General features: G+C 45.8%; 1 protein-coding gene across 3 annotated transcripts; it reads left to right on the forward strand.

Annotated features, from left to right (window-relative positions):
- Positions 1-2,454: 2,454 nt before the first annotated feature.
- On the forward strand, positions 2,455-13,172 carry RAB19 (RAB19, member RAS oncogene family). Of its 3 annotated transcripts, none has more exons than XM_045052848.1 (4): positions 2,455-3,567; positions 4,691-4,914; positions 7,500-7,683; positions 12,097-13,172. In XM_045052848.1, exons 2-4 carry the CDS (start codon positions 4,714-4,716, stop codon positions 12,363-12,365), a joined length of 654 nt encoding a protein of 217 aa, XP_044908783.1. In that variant the 5' UTR covers positions 2,455-3,567; positions 4,691-4,713; the 3' UTR covers positions 12,366-13,172. The 3 variants fall into 3 exon arrangements, with proteins under 3 accessions (XP_044908783.1, XP_011278896.1, XP_019681457.1); XM_011280594.4 differs by having other exon boundaries at positions 2,455-2,828; XM_019825898.3 differs by having other exon boundaries at positions 2,455-2,811.
- The last annotated feature ends 8,151 nt before the right edge of the window (positions 13,173-21,323 follow it).

The raw sequence follows: 21,323 nt of genomic DNA on the forward strand, positions 1-21,323 counted from the left end.
TCTGTCTGTCGGTCTCTCCCTCTCAAAAATAAATAAACATTGAAAAAAGTTTAAATAAAATAAAATCTTAAGGGGCACCTGGCTGGCTCAGTTGGAAGAGCATGTGACTCTTGATCTTGGGGGCATGAGTTGGAGCCCCGTGTTGGGTGTAGAGATAAATAAAAAATTGTTGTTAATCTTTAAAAAAAGAAACACACACACACACACACACACACACACACACAGGGGAACATTATTCAGCCTTTAAAAGGAATGAAATTCTGACACACGCTACAACATAGATTGTGTCTGTGGGATAGAGACACATTGAAATAAGCCAGTCACAAAAGGACAAACAGTGTATGATTCTGTTTACATGAAGTGCCTAGAGTAATCAACATGATAGGGAGAGAAAGTAGAATAGTGGTTACCAGAGACCAAGGGGGAAGAGAAATGGGAGTTAGTGCTTAAGGGGCAGTTTCAGCTGGGGATGATGCAAAAGTTCTGGAGACGGACAGTAGTGAGGGTTGCACAATTTGAATATATTCAATGCCCTTAAAAATGGCTAAAATGAGGGGCGCCTGGGTGGCTCAGTCGGTTAAGCGTCCGACTTCAGCTCAGGTCATGATCTCGCAGTCCGCGAGTTTGAGCCCCACGTTGGGTTCTGTGCTGACTGCTCAGAGCCTGGAGCCTGCTTCTGACTCTGTGTCTCCCTCTCTCTCTGCCCCTCCCCCATTCATGCTCTGTCTCTCTCTGTCTCAAAAATAAATAAACGTCAAAAAAAATGGCTAAAATGATAAAGTGTATGTATTGTGAAACATATGTGTGCGTGTGCATAAATGTATGTATGTGTGTGTGCGGAGGGGGTGAATAAGATATCACCCGTGTCACCACCACCCAGGTCAAGAAGCCCACACCACACTCTTTGCACTTATAGTCATGTTGGTGGAGAGGGGTCAGAATAGGGAGAGGCAGAATCTCTCTCTCCTTAACTTCCACAACCACCTAGACATTTCACTCTTTGATTTCTACTTCTAGATGTTCTCCAAGTACCGGGTCTGAGTCAGCTGACTTTTTTTTTCCTTTCCCCATAACCATAACTAGAAGAAGAAACCATTTTGACATCTAACCTCACTGACATGAACATCAAACAGGCTTTATTTCCTGCCTTCTGCCTGTACATGGTGGTGAATCTTGACGGATATTTCATTTTCAATTCACAGACATACGACAGTGGCTCTCAAAGTGACAATGTGCAGCGGCAGCTGGCAGTATCCTTTGTTTTCTTGCTCTACCTGCCAGCATTGGGTGTATGTTACTCAAAAAGAGAGGTTCCTGAAGAGTGATGTGTAAATGGAATACGGGGCAAGATAAATTATAATGTAAAGGTTTCCTGAAGGAATCATAGAAAGAAATGTTCTTGGATAGTGAATAAATTGTCCTCTATTTCAGTGCTTCTCAATCTTTTTAGGCCTCAACCCACAGTAAGAAATACATTTTATGGGGGTGCCTGGGTGGCTTAGTCGGTTAAGCGTCTGACTTCGGCTCAGGTCATGATCTCACAGTTTGTGGGTTTAAGCGCCGTATCAGGCTCCATGCTGACAGCTCAGAGCCTGGAGCCGGTTTCAGATTCTGTGTCATTCTCTCTCTTTCTCTCTCTGCGCCCCCCCCCTCTCTCTCCCTCTCAAAAATAAATAAAAGCATTTAAAAAAAAATTTTTTTTAAAGAAAATATGTTTAAAAAAAAGGAAACACATTTTACGTCAGCCCAGCACACACATGCATGTTTTCAACTGGTCCACGCATTGCACAAAACAGTACTTAGCCTGACTGCGTGACTGCATGAGATATATTCTGAAATTTTGTCCTAGGTTCCTCTGTGAAAGTGCCGGGTGCAATCCACAAAAATTGATTTCGTGACTCATTAATAGGTCTCAGCCCCCAGTTTGAAAACACTACACCAGTTTAAATATTTTATCAATCTGGATGTTTCCGTTTTGCACAGTGTAGCTTAACTGCCGACGCCTTGCATTCTGCATCGTGGAGAAAATCTAGCGCCGAAGATCTGAGGGACAGCGACGTTTCCAGACACTGTGAGGGGAAAAAAGTGAGGAAAACTCACCTCAGCTTTCTGCCTCTACTGCCAGCAGGAGACTGATAAACTCTAGGTTTTCTCAGACCTAGAAATTAACCTTTGTTCTGTGGTGGATTTTTTGAGAGAGAGGAAACAAATGTTTGTTTGTTTCAGCTCTTTCTTCCCATGCAAACTCAAAGTTGTTTTGGTTTTTTAATCTTTTTGGACCACCTTCTTTCTCTCAATTGCCCCTCAGAAAGTTATTCAAGTCCACAAAACAATCAAACGACTCCAGATCCAGGTCCCTATTCTCCTTGACATTGCCGTTCTCTCCCCCGGCCGCCCCCCGCCCCCCGGCCAAACAAGGGACCCAAGGGAAGGTGGGGGGCGAGGGCTGCAAAAGAGAAGGGGAGTGGAAAGAAGGAACGGGGGCGGCTGAACAGGTCGTGGCTGAGTGAACCGGCTCGTCCTTCCCGTTTGGCTTTGCTAGGTGACTGGGTGACGGAGGTTGGCCGGGAAGGCTGACTTGGCGCGGGGTGTGTTGGCCGGCGCCTCGCCTTTGCCTTTGCGCTTTGTACCCAACCGCGCGCGCGAGCGGCCGCGCTCAGGTGCGGTGGGAGGGTCTGCGCTCTCCTTTCACTTTCTCCGGTCGCCAAAGCGGACACCTGGGGACGGAACCACAGCTCCCACCAGGCCAGCGAGGCAGGAGGACCGAAAAGGAAGGCTCGGAGAAGAAGTGAACATTACCTGCTAGCAGAGGTGAGAGAGCCAGCCAGGTAAGCAACAGGTGGACCAGGAAGGTGAGGGTTACAGGATGCGGGACGAAGGGCACCGGCGGGGGCGGGGGGCACCGCTCATTCCTCCTTGCGGCGCCGCAGGCTTGGGTGAAGAGGGCTTCTGTGGAAACCCTGAGGACTTACTTGGGCAAGGGGGCCGTGGAAGCAAGATTCCAGCCCAAGTGACAGGGATATGACACCGGAAGTAGAAGGGCCTCATTTGAAAAGCCAGAAGGAACAAAGAAAGGGGTTTCATCGTGGCTTTTGTCTGCTGGATCATTTAGCCATAGGTGACTTCAGAGGTGTCCAAGAGAGGTATGGGATCCTTCTTCATCCATTTAAAGCTCAGGGTTTTCCCAGGCAAGTGATGAATCTGTGCGCTTTTCAGTTTCTGTGATGATACAGACTTGTCCTTTTCGGACTTTCGAGAAAACCCGAAGCTAAAACGGGAAGAAATGGAGAAGGGTGCTGTAAGGCAGGAACAGTCTGAAGCCAGTCAAATCTAATCGCCAAATGCTATCAGCTTTCGTGTACTTTTACGACACGCTGGAGGAGGAGGAGACCCAACACAGCACCATGTGAAGCACAGTTGAAAGGCCCAGGGATATTTGCCTTGAGGGGATGTGCTTGCTGCTTCAAATATCTGACGGGCTGTCGTGTGGAATAGGAATCTGCCAAGTCCGGGCACAGCACGAGGGTCAACAGATGGAAACTCCAGAGAGATAGAATTCAACCCCATGTAAGTTAGAGCTGGGCATGCCAAATGGGCTTTTTCAGGAAGCAGTGAGTTCCTGGGGATCAAACATATTAAAGCAGAGGTGGATACTGCAGCAGAAATGCTGAAGTGGGAATCACGTTTCAGGTGAGGGATTGTGTTGATCAGCACTTCCCAAACCAGACGGTCATCAGAATCACCTGGGGAGTGTTTGCCTGTGCGTGTGTGTGTGCGTGCGTGCGTGCACACATGTGTGCAGGTGTTTAACTATATTTAGCAGATCTGGGATGGTCTCCAGGAATATATCTTTTTAATTATCCCCTCCAGATAGTTCTGCCATAATCAATTAGGGAGCCACTGTCATTAGAAACTTTATTTTTTCCAGTCTATCGTAAAATATGCTCTAAACACTTGAAAACCATAGTTTTCATTTGGGTTGTTTTTTTTTTTTTAAGTTTATTTATTAAATAATCTCTTACTCCAACACAGGGCTTGAACTCACGACCCCGAGATCAAGAGTTGCGGGCTCTACCAACTGCGCCAGCCAGGTGCCCTGCATAGTTCTCATTTTGAAATAGTCTCAAAGTCTTAACTTCCTGGTCAAGGAAACCAGAAGAAAAGGCCATGTCACTCTTCCCCAAACTGACTTCCTGTCAGATCTTGTCTGCCCTTGTTGCTGGTTGCCTGGGCGTTGAGTCTTCCATAGCTGGGAGTTTTGCTCCCCATGCCAAGTGGAGATAGGATGACACCTAGGCATGTCCTCCAGCTGATGAGTGGCAGGTAGAGCCCTCCCGTAGGCATCTCCTCTGCCATCCTCCTGCTCTGGGCACTTGATGGAGTGTGAGGCACTTCGCCTCAGTGACTAAGATTTCAGTCAATCCTGTCAGCTGAGAGGGTTGCTTATGTGCTGGGCCCAACAGACAATGGCAGTTAAATCTCTACATTCTAAAGTAATGTCAACCCACCGAGGGCAGGTGTGGGCTTGTGGGGATAGCTCCCTTGTACCTGACCAGTAATTAATGTCCTTCTCCCACAAAAGCAAGAACCTCCCTTTCTCTTGTCCCGTCCTGCATCCTGAGTCCCCGGCTCCTGACCGAACAGTGCCTAGCTCACTAAAGAGAGACTGAATTCCTACTTTTCTTCCTAGGTCCGTTCTAGGTGGCAACGGCCATGCAATTCTCCAGCTCATCCAGGGCAGCAGATGAGAATTTTGACTATTTGTTCAAGATTATCCTCATTGGGGATTCCAATGTGGGGAAGACGTGTGTGGTGCAGCATTTCAAATCTGGGGTCTACACGGAGACGCAGCAGAACACGATTGGGGTGGATTTCACTGTGCGCTCCCTTGAGATCGATGGCAAGAAAGTGAAGGTCAGAAGGGCACCTCTTTTAGCTAGAGTTCCTAACACTGAAACACATGCCTGAGGAATGAAAGACTTAAATATAAAACATGAAATCATAAGACTACCAGAAAAAAACCACATCGGAATATTTATTATTGTGGAATGGGGAAATCAACCTTTTTTTTCCTTAGAGAGAGCACGTATGAGCAGGGGAGAGGGGCAGAGGGAAAGAGAGATAATCATAAGCAGGCTCCACACTGAGCATAGAGCCCAATGCAGGGCTCGATCCCATGACCCTGGGATCATGACGTGAGCCGAAACCAAGACTCTGACCCTCAAACGACTGAGCCACCCAAGCGCCCTGGAAATCAACCCTTTAAGACAAGAACCCAGAACTCATGAAGGAAAAGACTGCTTAATCAGAAATATCCAAAGGACAAATTTATACATCTCTATGTAATGCTATAAAGGTCAAATTGCTGAGTGTGGAGTCAGTTTAAGATTCTCTCTCTCTCTCTCCTTTTGCCCCTCCCCACACTCTCTCTCTAAAATAAAACATTTTTTTAAATAGTAAAAATAAAGGCCAAATTTCTACATCCACAAAAATACCATAAACAAGAGATGCATAGGGGAGCCTGGGTGGCGCAGTCGGTTAAGCGTCCGACTTCAGCCAGGTCACGATCTCGCGGTCCGTGAGTTCGAGCCCCACGTCGGGCTCTGGGCTGATGGCTCGGAGCCTGGAGCCTGTTTCCGATGCTGTGTCTCCCTCTCTCTCTGCCCCTCCCCCGTTCATGCTCTGTCTCTCTCTGTCCCAAAAATAAATAAATGTTGAAAAAAAAAAACAAAAAAACAAGAGATGCATAACAAACTGGAAAGAAATATTTGCAAATATGGGACTGACAAAGGGCTAATTTCCTTCATGTGAAAACAGAGTCCCAATAAATATCTAAGAAAAAGACCAACAACTAAATAATAAAAAGTAGGCAATCCACAGACTGGACACAAATGCCATTTCATAAATTCGGTAAGAACTAGCTTGGAAATTCCTTACTCATAATTTAAAAAGTGAAAATTAGAATAACAGTGAGATATTACCTTTTGCCCATTTGATTAGAAAAGATCAGAGAGTGTTGGTGACAATGTAAAGCATGATCTTGTTTGGGATCTTGATTAAACAAAAACAGTAAAAAGACATTTTGGAGACAATCGGGAAAACTGTAATGTGGTCAGGTATCAGATAATACCAAAGGGTTATTGAAAAGTTGACCAGCAGCGATTGTGGCGTTGTGCTCGCATAAGAAAATGTCCACTTTTGTAAATGTTTAATTATTTGTGTGTGTGTGTGTGTGTGTGTGTGTGTGTGTGTGTGTGTGTGAGTGTGTGACAGAGAGAGAGAGAGAGAAAGAAAGGGAGAGAAAATGAGGGGGGAGGGAGGGGTAGAGGGAGAGGGAGACAGAGAATCCCAAGCAGGTTCCATGCTGTTGGCACAGAGCCCTACGCAGGGCCCAAACTCATGAAAGGTGACATCATGACCTGAGCTGAAATCAAGAGTCAGACGCTTAACCGACTGAACCACCCAGGCACCCCGAAAATGTCCACTTTTGACACAAATGAAATGACATGAAGTCTGGGATTCACATTAAAAGAATACCACAAAGAAATCAACAGAAGGAGCTAGATGGAGCAAGAATGGTGAGATCTTGATAATTATTGAGTGTGGATGATGGCTATATGAAGGTTCCTTGTTTTATTCTCTCTAGTTTGGGGTATGTTTGCAAACTTTCTTTAAAAAAAAACATTTTATAGGGGTGCCTGGCTGGCTTAGTCCGTAAAGCATGTGACGCTTGATCTCAGGGTCATGAGTTCAAGCCCCACATTGGGTGTAGAGCTTACTTAATGAAAAAAAAAATTAATTAATTAAATAATATATTTTCTAAATAGTGTGAGTGAACAAACAGGTACACCCAGACACTGGGAGGGTGTACCCAATGGGTGCCCCTGCTTGGGATGATAATTGCAAAGGTATTATTATAAGGATAGTCTTAAATGTAAACAGCTGAGTGGTCCTTTAAAATCAGAACAGTCTGGTGTGCCTGGATGGCTCAGTTAAGTGTCCAGCTCTTGATTTCGGCTCAGGTTCATGAGTTCGAGAGCACAGAGCCTCCTTGGGATTCTCTCTCTTCTTCTCTCTCTGCCTCTCCCCTGCTCACTCTCTCTTAAAATAAACTTTTTAAAAAATAAATAAAATCAGACCAGTTCAGCCAGTGCCATCACCTTGAGTGATATCACTGAGCAGTTTCAAAAGATAAACTCCAAAATCTAGAGGAAGGGAGAACAGAGGTAAAAAGGTCAAGAACACGAAACCCAAAATATTGGATCCACCTCTCCGACTGAACGTCCCGTAGATGGTGACTCCCAAACCCGAAAGCGCATCCAAAATGCTCTGGGAGTGAACGGAAACACTGATTCCTAGGCCCCAGACACCAGACCTACCGAATTTGAATATCTCGAAGTGAGACCCAGAAAACTCCCTTGTTCAGACAACTCAGGTGAACAAGTTCCCATAAAGCATGAGAGCTCCTGATGTGGACCTCCTTCTCTGCCCTCCTCCAGATGCAAGTGTGGGACACAGCAGGCCAGGAGCGCTTCCGGACCATCACGCAAAGCTACTACCGCAGCGCCCACGCGGCCATCATCGCCTACGACCTCACCCGACGCTCCACCTTTGAGTCTGTTCCTCACTGGATCCACGAGATAGAAAAATATGGCGCGGCGAACTTGGTCATTATGCTGATTGGTATGCTGTTTTCGAAGCATTTAGCTTTTCGTTCCTGGCCCCCTCTCCTGATGCTCAGCTTTTTGGGTGTTTCTGATGGCAATGGCACATGAAATCTTAAGAATGCCGGTGGTGGAAGGACCTCAGAGTGTTTGGCCCGGAAATTCCCATCAGATTCACCCGAGAACGGGGTGAATGAGGTTGGCGGGATGGGATGTGAATTTGCTAATAATACAGATTCCAAGGCCCCCACCCTAGAGCGTCTCATTCTGGAGACCTGGGATGGGGCCCCGGCTTCTAGAGAAGCCATACCCTTCATACCGATTTGATGCGAACGTGTGTAGACCACACAGAAAATACTCTATAGTCTGAGGTTCATAATAGCAGATGGCTCCAGATCCTCAAGGAAGCCACTCAGATGCACGTGAATGACTGCACCCAGGAATAACTCCTTACAGCTGCTAAGATCCTAACAAATCCTAGGAACAAACCTCCATCAGAATTAACAGGGATACAAGGGGCAGACCAGACTCCCAGCTTAGGAATGGCCACTCCTACAACATCCCTTGGTGAAAGCCACCAAGGGGCTCTCGTATCTTTCTTCTAGAAGCAGAGCTGTGCCCTGACCTTAAACCTCACTAGCAGGTGCTTGGGTGGCTCAGTTGGTTAAGTGTACGACTTCGGCTCGGGTCATGATCTTACGGTTCATGGGTTCAAGCCCTGCTGTGCCGAAAGCTCAGAACCTGAAGCCTGCTTCAGATTCTCTCCCTCTCTCTCTGCCCCTCCCCCAATCATGTTCTATCTCTGTCTCTCTCTCTCTCTCTCAAAAATGAATAAATGTTAAAAAAAAAAAAAAAAGAGGTGAGCTGAGATCAAGAGTCAGACCCTTAACTGACTAGGCCACCCAGGTGCCCCTAGACATTCTTAATTTCAATATATTTCAATCCATCAATCTTTCCCTTAATGATTGTTTCCTTGTATCCTATTTAGGAAATCCCCTAATCAAAGTCATCAAGATATTCTGTCTTTTGAAATAAGTTGTCTGTCTGCCTTCCTTCCTTTCTTCCTTCTTCTCTTTCTTTCTCTTTCAACTTATTGTGGCTTTTACATTTAGATCTAATGTAACATCATTAGATCTAACCAACATCAGAACTGATGTTGGTCTATTTGTTGGTATGGACCACAAATTTGTAATTTTTCATGTACAGATCCAATTGCCCCAGTGCTATTTACTAAAAAAAAGCAGCCTTTCCCACTGCTCTGTGATACGATCTTTCTGTAAAGGGTGCATATATCAGTGCACCCTTGTTTTTGAGCTTTTTATTCCACTCTATTGATCTATTTCATGCATGCTCTTGTGGGGCAAAGTGCCTTAGACATTACAGTGGCTTGTGGCCCTCCAAAGGGTTAGATATACCATGTATCTGTGATACTAAATTTTCATGGGATCTATATACAAATGTTCATAACAGCTCTATTCATAATTAACCAAAAACTAGAATCTACTCCATCTCTTCAAATGGGTGGATGGTTAAACTCTGGTCCATTTATACCATGAACTGTCACTCTGCAGTAAAAGGGATAAATTACCAATACATCCTTGGATGGAACTCAAGGGAATTATGCTGGGTGGAAAAAAAGGCAATCTCTAAAGGTGATATCTCTAAAGCCACCCTGGGGCACCTGGGTGGCTCAGTCGGTTGGGCGTCCGACTTCAGCTCAGGTCACGATCTCACAGCTCGGGAGTTCGAGCCCCGCATCAGGCCCTGTGCCAACAACTCAGAGCCTGGAGCCTGTTTCAGATTCTGTGTCTCCCTCTCTCTCTGCCCCTCCCCTGCTCATGCTCTGTCTCTCTCTGTCTCAAAAATAAATAAAAACATCCAAAAAAAAGTTTTTTTTAAATAAAGGTGATATCCTGTATGATGTCGTCTATAATAGTCCTGAAATAACAAAATTGTAGAGATGGAAAACAGATCAGTGGTTGCCAGGGGTTGGGGGTTAGCTGTGATGGGAGGTTATAAAGTGGTAGCACGAAGGAGCACTTTGTGTGATGGAACCACTCTGTTATCTTGGCTGCAGTGGTGGATGTATGTGGTGAAATTGCCTGTAATTATACATGCACGTGCACAAAGGAGGGTACCATGTAACTGGTGAAATCTGAGTAAGCTCTGTGGGTTGCACCAATGTTAACTTCCTGATTTTGAGGTTGTGCTACAGTTATGCAAGAGGTTACCCATGGGGAAACTGGGTGAAAGGTACGCTGGACCTCCCTGAAGGACCTCCTTCAACAGCCTGCAAGTCTAAGTGCACCTGGGTGGTTCAGTCGGTTAACGTCAGACTCTGGAGCTCTACACTTACATCGCGATCTCACCGTTTGTGAGATTGAGCCCCAACTTGGGCCCCGGGCTGACAGCATGGAGCCTGCTTGGGATTCTCTGTCTCTCTCTCTCTCTCTGCCCCTCCCCTGCATTCTCTCTCTCAAAATAAGTAAACATTAAAAAACAAACAAACAAACAAACCAGGGGCACCTGCGTGGCTCAGTCACTTAAGCCTCAGACTTTGGCTCAGGTCATGATCTAGCTGTTCATGAGTTCAGGCCCCGCATCACTCTCTGTGCTGACAGCTCAGAGCCTGGAGCCTGCTTCAGATACTGTGTCTCCCTCTCTCTCTGACCCTCCCTTGCTCACATCCTGGCTCTCTCTCAAAAATAAATAAACATTAAACAATTAAAAACAAACAAACCAATCTGTGAGCCTATAATTGTTTCAAAATTAAAAGTTTTAGGGGCTCCCGGGTAGCTTAAGTGCCTGACTTTGGCCCAGGTCATGATCTCATGGTTCGTGAGTTCCAGTCCTGCGTCCAGCTCTGTGCTAACAGCTCAGAGCCTGGTGTCTGCTTCAGATTCTGTGTCTCCCTCTCTCTCTGCCCCTCCCCGCTTGTGCTCTGAGTCTCTCTCTCTCTCTCTCTCTCTCTCTCTCTCTCAAATGAATAAACATTAAAAAATAATTAAAGGTGTAAAGGCTTTCATGGTGGGGAGGGGTAATTACGAGAAGAAAGGGCCTAAAAAGGCTCCTTTATGGGAAAAAAACAGGTTGAAAAACATTAATCTAGCCTGTCTTAATTATGGTAGCTTTGTAAGAAATCCTGATGTCTGGTAGAACAAATCCTTTAGGAAGACAATTTTACCTTGTGATTCCTGCCTCAGAGAAATCAAAGTCCAATGACTGGATGAATATAGGGGTTGAAGTAGAGAAGCCAAAGAGATGGGTCACTCTTCCTTCTGTGAGCAGTCCCGGGCCATGCTTGCAAAACCCCTCACTGAACTCTCTGGGGTAATAGGGAATGTTCTACATCCAGAGGGGAAGGGTGGTTACAGAGCATATATGTTTGTCAAAACTCATGAACTGCACAGTTAAAGTCTGCATCTTGTTGTCTGTAAGTTATAGCTAAATCCCGCATTATTCATTCCACACCTTCAATCCAGCAAATCCTAATTCACAATCTCCTCAGCTAGACCAGGGCCATCCAACAGCACCCAACACTTTGTGGTCTGGAAAAGATAGTGGAAAGAGAACCAAGATTTGGGGCACCTGGGTGACTCAGTGGGTTAAGATCAGCTCGGCTCACGATCTTATGGTTTGTGAGTTCGAGCCCTGCATTGGGATTGCTGCTGTCAGTGCAGAGTGAGCTTCAGATCCTCTGTTCCCCCCTCTGCCCCCCCAACTCTCTCTCTCTCTCTCTCTCTTTCTCTCTCTCTCTCTCTCTCTCTCAAAAATAAATAAACATTAAAAAAAAAAAAGGAGGGGCACCTGGGTGGCTCAGTCAGTTAAGCATCCAACTTCGGCTCAGGTCATGATCTTGCGGTCCCTGAGTTTGAGCCCCGCGTCAGGCTCTGTGCTGACAGCTCAGAGCCTGGAGCCTGTTTCAGATTCTGTGTCTCCCTGTCTCTCTGACCCTCCCCTGTTCATGCTGTCTCTCCTTGTCTCAAAAATAAATAAATATTTAAAAAAAAAAAAAGGAAAAAAGATTTGGAGGCAGAAGAGAGAAGACTGAGGACTCCCTCTGGCACAGTCTTTACCTTGTTTAGACTTTGAAGGAAAGACAGTACCTCCCGAGAGCACACAGCCTTCATCTGTCCCTGCCAATAAACACAACCCTCCAGCCCCTTTCTCACAGCTCCTGAAGATCTTGACAGTGAATGAAGACAGTGGCTCTTTCCATACATTGATGGTTTCATTTTCAGTAAATCTGCCCACAATTGCTGTCTATGAATGTATGCACGCGTGCATATTGCTGAACTAAATGTTTCTCTTAAGGTTCATTAAAACACGTGCGCGCACCTGCACACACACACACACACACACACACACACACACACACACACAACGGATTCAGTCCCTCAATGGAATATTTGTTTATCTCTCTCACTCCCAGGGAACAAGTGTGACATGTGGGAAAAACGGCATGTCCTGTTTGAAGATGCCTGCACGCTGGCTGAGAAACACGGCCTCCTTGCTGTTCTGGAAACATCTGCTAAGGAGTCTAAGAACATCGACGAGGTCTTCGTGCTGATGGCCAGGGAGCTGATTGCCCGCAACAGCCTGCACTTGCTTGGTGAGAGCCCCCTGAACAACCTGGCCATGGGTTCCCGGCCGGTTCTTATGGCCCAGGGGCCGAAGGAGAAGACCCACTGCATGTGCTGAATATGCCCTCGAGGCCAGCTGCACGCACCGGATGCCTGATGTCAGAAACCAAAGTTGGCCGGATATCCTGTTGTCGGCCCAGAGCATCTCAGACCAAAGCACAGACTTGCCTCTGGCCCTAACCCCGCCCCCTGGATGGGGAGCACTGTTGCCTTGATTCACACCTGAGGCCAGAACTGCGGACTCTGAGGAACAGGACACCACTGTTTCTTTGGATCCCGCCTAGGGCTTAAGGCACAGGGGTAGGAGGACACGGTCTGCTCTTTCATCCTTCCATTTTCTGTCTCCCCAACCCTTCAACGGCTTTCTACTGAATTCTGCTTCTCACTCAAAGAAGAGGGTAGTGAAGGAAAGAGGAAAGGAGGCCTATCAAGAGGGGGAGAGGATGTTTAGAACATTCCAGGGCAGTTTATAGCAGCTCTGGCAAGGGAGGATGGAAAAAAAACCCTGCAGTGATAAACCAGAATGCTGCTGACATTCACATCTCAGGTCTTTAGCTTGGGGGGCAAAGCCTTTGACATAAAGACCATCTACACTGTTTTGCCGAATGGTCAAGTGCCATGTGACGGAGACAGAATGGGATCTCACTTTATCCTAGTTAGATTGCTTTGACCACCCTCCTAGAATGCGGGAGATGCCTACAGTTTCCTTTCTAAAGTACCACATTACCTGCTGGATAAAAACTCACTTCTGAATTGCAATTAAATGGGTTCATAGATGAATTTCAAGACAAAAGTGACCTCACTGTGTGGCCCCTGTGCATGCCCCGGACCCTCCAACACCTGTGAGAAATAAACGTCCTTTTTTTGAAGTCCCCTGATGGTTGTTGCTGAGGCAATCATAATGATATTGTAATCATAAGAACCACGGGGCTGGTCCAGCTACCCCGTGGCTCTGAACAAGGAAAGGTCTGTGGTGGCTCACCTTGGCACTAATCACAGGCCGAGACCAACAAAGAACAGATAGCCACTATCTGGGTACTGGGTACTGGAGATGTGGCTAATCTGAATTTGAGATGATCTCTACATATGAAATACACACCAGATTTTGAAGACTTAGTACTAAAAGAGTATAAAATATCTCATAACAATTTTATATGATTATATTTTGAAATGATATTTTAGATATACTAAGTTAAATAAGTATATTATTAATGTTTCACCTTTTTTTTTTTTTTTTTTTTTTTTTTTTTTACTTTTTAAATATGGCTACTAGAGGAGCGCCTGGGTGGCTCAGTCAGTTAAGTGTCCGACTTCAGCTCAGGTCATGATCTTGCAGTTCATGAGTTTGAGCCCCGCGTAGAGCTCTATGCTGTCAGCGCAGAGCCCGCTTCAGATCCTCTGCCCACCCCTCTCTCTACCCCTCCCCCGCTCACATTCTCTCTTTCTCTCTCTCTCAAAAATAAGCAAACATTAAGAAAAAAATAAATGTGGCTACTAGAAAAATTTAAATTACGTAAGTGGCTCACACCATACATCGATTGGACAGTACAATAAAGCAATGCTTCTCAAAGTGTAGTTCACCAACCAGACATAGGAGAGGAGCCAAGGGAAGCCTGTTACAGATTCCTGAGGCACATGACTGACCTGTGGAATCGGGATCTGTTCAGGAATCCACATTCACCCAAGCTTGCTGGCTGATTCCCATGCTGAAAGTTTCGAACTGCTACTTTACAGAGGTTGGTGGGGGGGGGGGGGGAGGGTTAGGAGGAAGATCATAGAGAATTAATCACATTTTAATTCATTTCAATACATATTTGTTGCTGAAAAAAACCACCCACCTTTAGGAAACATGAAGGAAATCTAGTTAAATGCCAGAGAGAATAAATGCATCCACGCATTAACCTGTCTCATCTGTGTTTTATTGTTCTAAGTGAAGGGGTAGGCACAGCAGAATCTCAGGACTAGATCTGTACCAAGCCACTGCATGGTTTTGCGAGGAGGCAAGAAACAGTCGTTAAGAAAGGTGAAGAAAACTGAGTAGGTCAGGGGAGGGAGTGAGCAAAGACGAAAGAGGCTGAGCATGAAGTCGCACACAAACTTCCCATTTCCCTGCCTGTCAATCTCACTACTCTCACGACCTCATCAGCTTCTCGGGCTATGCGCTCTGGGGATTATATGGAATGAAAATATTCCTACCGACAGGGTGCACATGTGAGAACAAAGCCACCTGAACACCAGCGACCTGTAATTAGCCAGCCCGGGCTTCGGTCGAAATTATAGTGCTTCAAACAGAAACCCCCCCAGTCCACTTGAAAGGGACTTGGAAGGGTGACGGGAGTGGAGCGGCGTCACTGAAAGTGGGTGTGCGAAGGTCCGCTCTGAAGAGACGCACAGGCTTTTCTGGAGCGCAGCCCGGCGTCCTAACTGGCACGGTGAGGCCAGTGCAGGCAGGTTCCCCTGCACAGCCGTGGTCACGGAAGGCTGTGTGGCACTGAATCCTGGTATTTTTCTCACGTCTCCCAAACCGTACAGTTGGTAATAAGTGAGTTACATGAAATCAGGTTCTAAAAGGGACATTTCGGGAGAATGAAAAGATTACAAATGTCTCCATATGTTGTCTGCCAATGTTAAGCACATTTCCATATGTGAAGAAACCTTTCAGTTAATATTTCATTGTTCATAGATGGCTCCTGACTCTCTTCCCCATTCTGTTACTGAAAAGGTCCATTAGTTATAAGAGGAATATTACTATAATAGCATTAATAATAGCAAACACATATAGCAATTACTATGTGCCCAGCGCTGCACCATACTGACTCAGTGAATCCTGTCTACTCTCTTTTGAAGTGGGTGCTATTATTTATTCCTTTTTTTTTTTTTTCAAGTTTTTATTTTTGAGACAGAGCCCAAGCAAGGGAGGAGCACAGAGAGAGGGAGACACAGAATTGGAAGCAGGCTCCAGGCTCTGAGCTGTCAGTAGAAAGCCTGACGCAGAGCCCAAACTCACAAGAGATCACAACCTGAGCCGAAGTTGGTCGCCTGACTGAGCCAATAGGCGCCCCTAATTCTTATTTTAAAATGAGGGTATGAAACAGAGAGAGATTAAGTTCACACAGCTTGTAAGTGGCAGAGCCATGACTCAAACACAATCTGGTTCCAGAGCCCACTCTTAGCATTGGGCTCTACTCCCTCCCAGATAACGACCAGTATCAGATTTGGCTCTGTCATATTAACCTGTCACATTTTAATCTCACTCACACACACACACACACACACACACACACACACACACACACACACACACAGAAATACGCTCATCCCAAGATATACTCTCAAATGTCTATTTCAGGGGCACCTGGATGGCTCAGGTCATGATCTTGCAGTTTGTGGGTTTGAGCCCCGCGTCAAGCTCTGTGCTGACAGCTCAGAGCCTGGAGCTGCTTCAGTTTGTGTCTCCCTGTCTCTCTCTGTCCCTCCTCCGCTCATGCTCTCACTCTCAAAAATAAACACTAAGAACAATTTTTTTTTAATGTACACTTCAATATCCTTCCAAGTCAAGTCATGTAGCTTTCTCTGTACAAGAAGCTGGAGGCTGGAAGGAGGCAGTGGGGGAGGGGGCAGGGGTGGAGAAAGGTGGCTGGTTGGGTGGGTTAGGCTCGGCCTATCTAACCACAGGGGAATTATGTAGGAGCAGGGCCTCAGTTATGCCAGCTCCAGCTTGAGTCCACCTCTTCTTTAACAGGGATGATGTGGAAACTCCACCTTGCTTATATGCAAGGTCATTTGGGTGACCCAAGGCCAACTAGGCTGAGTCCTACCTCAGCACAAGGGTTAGATTGCGGGCATGGAGAAGCAAGCACACATCAACGCTCCCCGCCTGTCGTCTGATGGAGAAGAGGCTCTGGGGACTCATATCATCAAAGACAAGATTAGTGCTTGCTTCAGTTTTTCATATTTTAAAAATTATGTATTTTGAGAGGGCGTGAGGGGCAGAGGAGAGGATCTAAAGCAGACAGCAGAGGGCTTGACGCAGGACTCAAACTCATGAACTGTTAAGATCATGACCTGAGCCAAAGTTGGATGCTTAACCAACTGAACCACCCAGGCACTGCTCTAATGCAGTATTTTTATCTTTTAATGTGTGTGTGTGTGTGTGTGTGTGTGTGTGCGTGTGTGTGAGAGAGAGAGAGAGAGAGAGAGAGAGAGAGACAGACAGACAGAGAGATAGAGACAGAGAGAGGAGGGGAAGAGAGAGGGAGACAGAATTTAAAGCATGCTCCAGGCTCTGAGCTGTCAGCAGAGCCCGACGCATGGCTCCAACCCATAAAACATGAAATCACAGACGCCTAACGGACTGAGCCACCCAGGTGTCCCTCCAATGTAGCATTTTTAATATTTTTTCTGCATAGTGAAGAAAAATTTTAAATTACAGAAAATCTTAAGAATATCAAAAGTACCTGGGATCCCATGCAGAATGACTTTCTCAACATGATCTTGTACATATTTTCTTTTCTATGCTTACTCTAACATTTCAACATGCACAGGATGTAGCTGTTACTCAAGTAACCCCTCAAGGAGTGTATTCTGGCCTGGCCATTTACAAATATTAACCTGGCACTCGCTTCCACTTTGGGTGGGGGGGGGGGGGTGGTTAATATTGTCAACTGGAAGAGGCTGGGCCACAGAATGTGTGTGCTTCAGATGGGCCACAGTACCTGCTAAACATGCAGATTACCAGCCCCACCCCCACCCCCCTGAACTGTATTTCAGTAGGTCTGGACTAGCTTGTACAACTCTCAAGGCACTAGAGGATTCTCACAAGCCCATTCATAAACCGGGCATCAAAGTCTAGAAACAATCGGTTGTTCCTACAGCTCCCCAAGCACCCAAAGCCTTAGTGGTCAGTGACAAGATTTAAAGCAGATACCCAAGTGCCAAACCCACTGTCCTCTTGAAGCTTTACTACTACTCAGGGGATGTTTACCATGAGCTCAATTTAAGGGTTACTTTATATACTTTATTCTAGGGAACGTGGGAGTTTAAAAAGTTCAAAAAGAATTTCCCAATCTAAAAGAATTCAGTATTTAGCTTGGAACAAAGCTTACATATTCAAGGCTAGAAAATGTCGCATGGTTAATGGCTTCAAAAACTGATGGAGAGGAACATATCAGCTCAGGGTAGGGGGGAAGCAATACCAGGCTGTCTGAAGTGATGTGGGGAAAGGTCCTGGAGGCTTCAGGACCTCAACAGGCCCTGCCACAGAAAAGAAAGCAGAGGGACACAAGGGGGCCGAGAGTGAGGAGGCAGAAGGCAGGAGCAGGCCCAGTGTTTAGGGGTGCAGAACAGAGTTTGTTGGGATGTCACGGGCACATGTGAGGCATTTTTAAGAGCCCAGAATGAAAAAGTTGATGGAGTTGATCCTGCCTCCAGAGACAGCAAAAAGTTCCTAAGGATTTTGAAAAGGGGAATTTTATGATTGTGTTGATAAATCCAGGGTAATAAGGGGTTGAGTCAAATTTGTGGAAAGGCTGATGGTGTCTTAGGAACTGAGGCAAAGGGGAGAGGGGTATCCCAGAGAAGGTTCAGGCAAACAGCTAGATATCAGCTAGTACCTGATGAAAGGCAGGACAGAGGGAAAAAGATGAAGTCTGAAGACGGGGTCATTACTACTGCTTTGGTGAGGACACTGGTGCCCACAGCTATTGGCCTTCTCACCCCTGAGCTTCTTCAGTAGCCCAACTTCCTTTAGTGCCAAGAACTGTCGTGGTTAACTTCTGTCTCTCTAGCACTGGACTTACCTATGAAAGTTGCTTCACATGTTTGTTAGCAGGCTGAATTCTGAGTAGGGGTGAAGGAGGATGGAGAAAGGCCAGGAGTGGGCCTTAAGGAATGCCCACGACTCGGAGGAGGAAAGAGGAGGAGCCAGGATGTGAAAGTCAGAACCAGGATGATGAACTATGGCTGTTCAAGGAGCCGTCTGCATGGTCTTCCTGGTCCGTGGCCAAGTGAGTGTAGAAATTGACCATTTATGGGGCACCTGGGTGGCACAGTCGGTTAAGCGTCCGACTTCAGCCAGGTCACGATCTCGCGGTCCGGGAGTTCGAGCTCCGCGTCAGGCTCTGGGCTGATGGCTCAGAGCCTGGAGCCTGTTTCCGATTCTGTGTCTCCCTCTCTCTCTGCCCCTCCCCCGTTCATGCTCTGTCTCTCTCTGTCCCAAAAATAAATAAACGTTGAAAAAAAATTTTTTTAAGAAATTGACCATTTAGAAACTTTTCTATCATTCTGGGATTGCCACAACATCCAACGCTATGTTTGTTGAGTTCAATGACAACTTTGGGATTGTACTTTGAAGGGCGTTTTTCATTTCATTTTGTAACAACTCATTTTTATTATTATATCACAAAGGTATTAGCCCACAATGGACCAGAAACATGGAAAAATAAAATGACAACTAGTCCTTTACCAGTAATACTTTGAGAAGCATTGATGTTAAGTAACATTAAAGATTGGGGAAAATAAGGGCGCCTGCCCAGCTCAGTTGGTAGAGCCTGTGACTCTTGATTTTAGGGTTTTGAGTTCAAGCCCCCGGTCGGGCATAGAGATTACTTAAAAATAAAAGGTAAGATTGGGGAAGAAGCCAAAGAAATGGAGAAAAGGTTCCCACGATTCCTGAATTTGGCAGGAACACCAGTGACCTTTGGCAATCCACTTTTGGTGGAGTGACTGTGGTACAGTCCCATCCCTAAGGAAAGAAAATAACCTCAAGGCAACTCCTGCTTACAGGAGTAAGAGACAACATCCCTCACGACCTTATGACATGAAACCACTTAATCAGACATGTTTGTGTTACCATGTATGGGACAAAGAAGTAAAAAATACATAAAACCACAAGCCACGTGGTGTTCAGGGCTCATTCTCTGGGTACAAACCCAACTGAGCATGTGCCGGCAGGATAAAGTTGCTTCCTGGAAAGAAAAGCCTCAGTGTCGCGACTCTGTGCGAGAATCCCGCTACGCGATGACGACGATGACGTCCAGCACAGGAGAGACAGTCTGAGTCTGGCCTCAAATCAGAAGGACTAAGTTTGGGGGCGCTTGGGTGGCTCACTCCATTAAGCATCTGACTTCGGCCCAGGTCATGATCTCACAGTTCATGAGTTTGAGCCCCAGCTCAAAGCCTGGAGCCTGCTTCCGATTCTGTGTCTCCTTCTCTCTCTCTGCCCCTCCCCCACTTGCACTCGGGTCTCAAAAATGAGTGAACATTTAAAAAAAAAAAAAGTTTGAAGCCTACTTCTCAGCTTATCCACTGCGAAACCACAGGCAAATGACTTTTCCTTTCCTCGCTCATAAACCAGCGACCCACTTACCTCTGATTGCTACAAGCGTTAATAATAATGCCTAATTGAAGGGCTAAGTACAGGTCCCGATACACTGTATTCGTCACTAAAAGCATATTTTTTTAAAAAACCACATAAGTAGAGATCACTTGTTCAAGAACTTTCTTTGTGGAAAAGGAGAAAAATAATTGGTGTTTAGAAACAAGCAAAGGCTTCCTCTATACCAGCAACACTACTTGTAAGTATTTAGACTCCAGAGTGTCAGGGATTGTGAGACGGTACTGTTAGTAATAATGAAAACCTAAAAAATACTCTTCAAAGGGGGTTGTTAAATAAATTCTATACAACTTTTCTTTACTTTTTAAGTAAACTACACCAAGCGTGGGGCTGGAAATTCGTGACCCTGAGACCAAGACCTGAGTCGAGATCAAGAGTCTGAGCCACCCAGGCACCCCGGTAAATATATGTATTTTAAAGTTTACTTGTATTGAGAGAGACAGAGACAGCACAAGTCGGGGAGGGACAGAGAAGGTGAAAGAGAAGGCCAAACAGGCTATGTGATGCCAGTGCAGAACCCTGATGTAAGGCTCAAACCCACAAAGCCATGGGATCATGACCTGGGTAGGATTCTTAACCGACTGAGACACCCGGGCGTCCCTATTTATTTTAAAGTTTATTTATTTTGAGAGAGGAAGTGCAAGCAGGGGAGGGGCAGAGAGAGAGACAGAATCCCAAGTGGGCTCTGTGCTATCAGCAAAAAGCCCTACCTACATAGGGTTCAAACCCACAAACGGTGAGATCATGACCCGAGTTGGATGCTTAATCAAATGAGCCATCAACCTATTACAAGCCCTATCTATCTAGATATTTTTAAGTAAGCTTCACATCCAGTGTGGAGTTAAACGCAGGGTGTTTGAACGCTCAACTGACTGAGCCACCCAGGTGCTCCTATAATCAGCAGGGTTTAAACGAAGAATATACTCTATAACAAACAATTTATTGGATCACCTGGGTGGTTCAGTAGGTAAAGCATCAGACTTCAGTTCAGGTCATGATCTCACAGTTCAGGGGTTTGAGCCCTACGTCGTGTTCTGTGCTGATCGCTAGAGCCTGGAGCCTGCTTTGGATTCTATTGTCTCCCCCTCTCTCTCTGCCCTTCCCCACTTGCATTGTCTGTTTCTCTCCCAAAAATAAACACTAAAAAAAAAAAAAAAGAAATGGGTCAAGATTAAGGATTTTCTCATAGGTGGTCTGCAGGTGTGATAGGAGGAGGCCATCAACAGTCAGCACTGACAGGGAGGGGAGAGAAATGGAATAGGACGGTGGCATATGCTTGGCCCCAAGCAGTATGTACTGGTACCAAAGACGATACAGGGCTGGCATTGGGAGCAAAAGGAGGCAGTGCTAGAAATGGTGAGTCTACAAGATGCTGTAACTCACGGAGTAGGATGAACCAGAGAAAAACCAGAGAAAAGACAGGTTCATTAAGGATGCTTTAGAATGTAAATGTCAGGAGGGAAGGATGTCCAATTTGTTCCTTCTCATATCCCAAGTACCTAAAGAAAAGTTAGGACTCAAAATTTGATGAATCAAGGTTAAGGGTTGTTAAGTACAATATATTTCACATTGTTGGAACACAGTAGGAGAAATGTATTCATCAATCATCACTGTAAAATACCC

This window comes from Felis catus, chromosome A2, assembly GCF_018350175.1.
Source record: "Felis catus isolate Fca126 chromosome A2, F.catus_Fca126_mat1.0, whole genome shotgun sequence".
Classification (NCBI taxonomy): domain Eukaryota; kingdom Metazoa; phylum Chordata; class Mammalia; order Carnivora; family Felidae; genus Felis; species Felis catus.

What these genes read in the sequence shown, in the direction of transcription:
- RAB19 (XM_045052848.1), top strand. Translation starts at nt 4,714, where the DNA reads ATGCAATTCTCCAGCTCATCCAGGGCAGCAGATGAGAATTTTGACTAT. An exon ending in TCGATGGCAAGAAAGTGAAG is followed by an intron (nt 4,915 to 7,499) that starts GTCAGAAGGGCA and finishes GCCCTCCTCCAG; the next exon opens with ATGCAAGTGTGGGACACAGC. An exon ending in CTTGGTCATTATGCTGATTG is followed by an intron (nt 7,684 to 12,096) that starts GTATGCTGTTTT and finishes TCTCACTCCCAG; the next exon opens with GGAACAAGTGTGACATGTGG.